General features: G+C 29.8%; 1 protein-coding gene across 1 annotated transcript in view; it reads right to left on the bottom strand.

The window, feature by feature from the left end:
* Positions 1-2206: 2206 nt before the first annotated feature.
* The window catches only part of LOC139500622 (uncharacterized), a 41181-nt gene continuing 36842 nt past the window's right edge, over positions 2207-6545 (bottom strand). The window contains exon 6 of the mRNA XM_071289373.1: positions 2207-5823. Coding sequence (XP_071145474.1) covers positions 5636-5823 — 188 coding nt within the window. The 3' untranslated portion in view covers positions 2207-5635. The remainder of the gene's footprint in view (positions 5824-6545) is intronic.

The following is a 6545-nucleotide window of genomic DNA, read 5'->3' as shown; positions in this document are numbered from 1 at the left end:
CAGCTTGACCAGTGAAGTGTAAATATTTTCAAATAGTTATTATTAGGATTATGTAGAATCTCCCCTTTTTAATGGGATACGCACACTTTTTTAAATCTTTTTTATTTTTTGTACTTCCACAAAAAAGTATGAGTTAATTCTGTTTTAAATAAGAAAAGTAATAAAATTTGAAGATTTGTCAGATAAACATATTAGGAAAATAATTAAGAAAAGACTTTATTTCAAGAAAAATCACTAAAAACACATAAATTCCAGATTTCACTTATTGCCTAAAATCATGTTCGGCAATAGGATGAATAATCATCACCAAATTTCAGGTAATAAGCTTAATGCCTGAAAATTTCAGGCAATAACTTAATGCCTAGGCGTTAGCTTATTGCCTAGGATTTAAGCTTAATGCCTAATTTCACTTATTGCCGCTAACATATATGTACTGAATGATGTTAAATTGAAAGATTGTTGATTGATACTTGATCCTGATGATGGTATAGATGAATTAGATATACTGTGTAGTAAAAAGGGATTGGTAGATACATTTAGGGAGGTGTGTTTGCTGCCATCTCCACTTGTTATTAAATATACTGTTATATATAGAATTGTTTGGTTATGAGCATGATGGGCATGTCCATGCATCTTCGCTCTTTCCTAAATTGCTTAATTCTATTTAAGTCATACCACTGTCTGTGTCTTTTTTCACAGTCATCACAGGCAATAGATTCTCATTTGCATGTTTTTGGAAAAATGTTGCATGGATTTCTTTTTGGTTTTCTTTGCCCTGGGTTTGTTTTATGCCACTTTTTAAGAGCAGAATAGGTCTTTGTGAACTTCAATCTCTGGCAATCAAGTATTTTGACCGAGTCAATTGGATGTATTTTTACTGTTCTTTATGCAATGTTAAGTTTGAGGTGTTGCTGTATTCGGGTTACTTAGACATGCTATATTTACTCCTACAATGGTCCTCGTTAGTACCAGTATGTTGGTATTGTTGGTATTTATGTCTAGGATTTATTTTATCTGATGTATTATGAAAGCCGGTATTGTCCCGATAATAACATGAACAATTATAAATACAAAGATGGCATAGTAGAACATTTGTTGTTATGAGATTTTATACTTCCGGCACTTACAAGATGACGGAAGCTCCACACTGGGTCTTCGTATTCCAGTTCAATCAGCTATTATCCACTTCTAGGGGAGAAAACTGAAGGATGAGTTGTGATGTTTGGAAACAATATAATAATTGTTAAAGGTACCCTGCTTATCATTTAATACGCCAGACGCGCGTTTCGTCTACATAAGACCCATCAATGACGCTCAGATCAAAAAGGTTAGAAAGCTAAACAAATACATAGTTGAAGAGTATTGATGACAAGAAATCCCAAAATGTTGAGGAAAATACAGCTTAGGTTGTGTATATATGGGATAATAAATCCTTATTATTTCAAATACTTTAATACTTTAGCAAAAAGCATTGGAGTAGGTCAGGCAAGGGTCAATTTTCAAATTTCAGGTTTATCTGACGGAAGATTTTTAACTCTTTTCAACTCTAAAGTGTCTATTTAAGTCGATTCAATTAGTTTATGTGAAAGATTTTGACTGATTTAGACATTAAAAATGCTCCGATTCAAGCTTAAGTAGACCTGTACGTAGTACATACGTGCATTTTTCTTTTTCGATTTTGATCCTCTTTTTGTGAAAAATACATACTAGATACTGATCACAGGTAGAATATTTAGGAACTTTAAAATTAACAGGATTATTATGTTGTTCATTGCTTTCAATATGGTCTACTGCGTAAAATGGTTTTGTGGCTGACTCTAGCGGAAATCGAGACTATTTGACAAATTAAACAAATTCGAAAGGGACTATTTAGAAGTTTGCTCAACATCAAATCAATAGTACAGACATCAGCGATAATTATTTTCTTATCTTCAATATCAACATTCATTTATCTACACAGATTCTTATTTTGTAATACACTCTGCATTGTATTTACTATTTGGTGGACTATATATGTACAAAGTAAAATATTTTTTGAGGAACATAAATAAGTTCGATCCGAAATGACTCTATGTCATCCTTTTCCAATTCATATCGTCCAATTGTGGTAAACATGTTAGCTAACGTTTATTATCCACCGTAGAGCTCTAATTTGTAAATAATGTGTTGGCTAGTAACTTAGGGTATGACAATACAAACAAATGCGTATTACAGATATACTTTATTGATCGTTACTTAATCCAGTAAAGCATCAAGAATATTCTTATACAGTTCATTACTTCATAATGCATTCCATATTACGTTCCATAATACATTCGTGAAGACGAAAAAAAAATTGAAAAGAAAACTGAAAAATGCTATTTAACACTAAATAATTAAAGTTTGAATTGTATTTTCAAGATATTACAAAATACATGTTATCCGGAGAGCAATAGACAAATGAATATATACCAAAATTGTTTACATTATATGTTACCCAAAAAATGTTCTCCTCTTAAATTTGATTTGTTTCCCTCAGTTTTAGTTTGTAACCCGGATTTGTTTTTTTTTCTATCGATTTATGAGTTTCAAACAGCGGTATACTACTGTTGCCTTTAATAAACCTTTGCAATACAAATCAGAATGCTTTTGAAGGATTAAACAATATTATTAATACAAAAACCTTAACTAACTTAGAAATATTTTCAAAAAAAATTCAACACAGATTTTGTCCTATTCCTGGCGTAATTTCTATTTATCAATATACATGAACGTGGATTCGACTCAAAATGTTTACTAAAATTAACATTACAGAGAGGAATAGATTTACCATGTATGGACAGAAGGGGGTACATGAAAGTAAGACGGAGAGATGAACAATGATGGAAAGGACGGAGGCAAGGACATTATGAGTATGGAAAGTAATGGAGAAGAAGGACGTGTTACCTCAATCTTAACTTTAATCGTCAATAGATAAAGGAAAACTATATGGGTTTTTTTTCTTGTTTTTTTTTTTCGTTCTTTTCTTCGTTTATCAAAATTTGTATATAAAATCTTGTTTGAAGGTAACATGACTTGAGCAAAACCGACAATTAAATTGTTTTATTGATATTAAAATCATAATTGTTTTACTATTGTCAACATTATTAAATACATACACATACAAAATATTATTAAATATTCTATTATTTTGATTGCAATATAAAAATCATTAGTTTGGTATTGTTTTATTCCGGATTTAAGTCCTATTTCAATAGGAGCTACGTCTGTTAACGTCTGAATTTGTAGTTTTAAGCTATAAAAATAAACAAATTTATAAACAAACTCTTAGTAATGAATCCCAACAAAATTTATTTCTTAGTGATGCTGAATTGCACATCAAAAAATTTGATTTCTGTAACAATAACAACCAAATGTGTAGGTTACATTACGATCATGACATCAATGTTCTATTGTTTCCTCTTCCTCATTACAGAAACAGACTTGTTTCCTTTGCTTAATTCTGTATAAAAATATATTGTTATAATTTCATGATATATCTGATATTGAAAATTCTTTAAATAATTATACCTACAACATCTTCCAAAAAAAGAAAAATACTCTGACCATTCTGAGATTTCAGAATTTGCTATTTCCTCCCATTTGAAATTTTTTTCATGGGAGTATGCATATTTGATCTACATGATCTCTGTATACACATTTTAGCTTCTTATTTTCCAAGATCATTTAGAAAATGGAACAAAAGGAACTCAATTTTCTCAGTTCAAATCACAATAATCTTTGATGTATTTTTTATGTATATTTGGGAATTTTAGATAATAAACTAGAGTATTTAAGGTAGATCATAGTATATATATTTTAAGACAGAATGTTCTTATAATTTGCCGAAATGATACACCTTTACTCTTCTTTTTCAAAAATATAATAAAAAGTATGGGTCACCGTGCTATTTTTCAAGCTATCAGTCGTTGAAAATTGCCTAAATTTGGTTAGTTTGTTCATAAAAAAAAAATAGTGTGCATAAAAGAAATTCTATGAGATAGAATTTTTAAATAAATTGAGATAGGTTTCATAATATGTTTTAACAAAATATTAAGAAAACATGGTGTCATCGAACTTGTTTTCTTGCTACAAGTAAAAGTTAAAAATTTCTCTATCAACCCAGTATAAATTTTGTACTAAAAGAGTTATCTCCCCTTAAATGGCTCATTTGAAAAAAATGATTTTAAAAAACAAAAAAATTGATATTTGTTTAAATATTTCTAATATTACAATAAATCAACAAGTTTTCTTTGTATTTAATTTAACAGTCATACCATTAAAGTGCAAATCTGTCTCCAAATTTGCAGATTTGGGCAAAAAATCTAGACCGATTTTGTATTGTGATTGTACAATCCAAGATGGTGGTATACCATTAATCTACCTTAAAACATACTTTATGTATACAAACATCCTTGACATTGACATTTGTTTTTAATTGCGTTTCTGATGATGCTTATAACGATAAATAAAGGCAACAGTAGTATACCGATGTTCGAAATTCATAAATTAATTGAAATAAACCAAATCCGGGTTACAAACCAAAACTGGAGGAAACACATCAAAATATAAGAGTAGAACTACGACACAACACAAACAATTAGCACGCTTCAACGCATTCAAGTATATAGAATTATTTTCATAATAATTTTATTACATCCTATTTATTTTTCTTATACACTTACTATGGCAGCATACAATTTCTGTTTTTTTTTTTGTTTTTTTTTTATTTGCTCATTGTTTGATTCTGTTCTTAAATTGACGTTATTTCTGAACACTTTGTTCTTAAATTTTTCCAAAAAGCTTTTTATTTGTAAAAGCTATGACTTCGAATTTAATCTTTAAAACGTTTTCTAATAAATAAAATTCTGACAGAATTTTTAAGGACATTTCGACCATTCTTAATTTTGCGAAATATTATTATGAATAATCTATATTTCTTTACTAATGTTGTGATACTTAAGTGTATATAACTTTTGTTTCTAATTAATTATTTTTAGATAATTTTTTTAATAAGCTTGCTTGGCTGTTTCTGACCTACGAAATTAAAAAAAACCAGTATTTGTATCAGTAGAAACTAGTAAATACAAATGTACCTGTGATCAAATTATAATGAATCACAAACCCTCAAAAAATTCTATTAATAATCTCTACATGTATTTAAGAGATGTATAATGTTTTATTTGTTATGATAGCTGTTTCCATAAAAAAAATCGTGTTTCAAAATTGAAGCAAGAAATTATTTTTAGAATTATTTACTTCAGAAATTTAACAAAACTATTATTATCGTTTAAAAGATAAAGGAAGATGTGGTATGAGTGCCAATGAGACATTTCTCCATCCAAATAACAATCTATAAAAGTAAACCATTATAGGTCAATGTACAGCCTTCAACACAGAGATTTGGTTCACATCGAACAACAAGCTATACAGGGCCACAAAATTACTAGTGTAAACCATTCAAAAGGGAAAAACAACGGTAAAATCTATATAAAACACGAGAAACAAGAAACACCTATAAATTACATAAACAAACGACAACTACTGTGCTTCAGATTCTTGACTTTCGTAATGTATGTTTCTGTCTTCATGCTCAATTTTCTACATTCAACTTTGGTCATTGGGTAGAAATAACTTTTCTGAATATTTGACTGAATTCCAATTGAATCATGTTGATCATCCCTACATCCTTATCAATAAAATGGATTTCCGTTAAGCAAGTTTTGTGACCATTTTTTCTACTGAAATCTTCTACTGCTTTACAATACTCCTTACAGCAAACCTCCTTGGGGACACCAAAGATACCTAAAATAACAGTGTTATCATTACAAAATACTATTTTAATCGTTCCACAATTCAATTTATAATTAAAAAACATAATTTATAATCTAATTATATACATGTCTAATTGTTAAAACATATTTATTTATAGTGGATTGGAAAACAATTTATTGCGGGTATCATGCCGCCTTGTAGATGCATTAGCCTGCTTTTTTTCAAAATCTACAAGGGCGCCTTTGAAGTACAAAAGATATGGATCTCTCTAAACATGGGTCAGCCATTTATTGTCCCCTTCCGAAGGACTATCATTGTTTCTCAAGACCATAGTCGCAAATGGTGTCGATGAAAATCATGAACCTTTGTGCTAGTAGTCCAATGCACTGACCACTACACAACGGCTCTCTGTTGTGTTGAAGAACGTACTGTTGCCGATAATCTTATCTGAATTTCATTTATGGTCAGTTGTCATCATCAATTAACCAGACCATCTTATTAAAAGTTATAAAATGTATCCGATGATTCTGTCGAACCAACAACACACTAACGTATGAGTAATACATCAACACAAACGGATGACTTCACACGATACCATATGATAAACATGATTATATCAACTTAATCAATTCTCATCATCAAGTTTCTCAGCAGTATCATACCCTCTGTCTGTTTTATCGTTTCACGTATACACGTCTTAGTTCATACGTCCAGCTCGTGCGTGTTAATACACCTTATCGCTAATCCCGACT

This window comes from Mytilus edulis, chromosome 13 (assembly GCF_963676685.1).
Source record: "Mytilus edulis chromosome 13, xbMytEdul2.2, whole genome shotgun sequence".
Lineage (NCBI taxonomy): Eukaryota > Metazoa > Mollusca > Bivalvia > Mytilida > Mytilidae > Mytilus > Mytilus edulis.
This window is presented reverse-complemented; position numbering and strand designations above follow the sequence as displayed.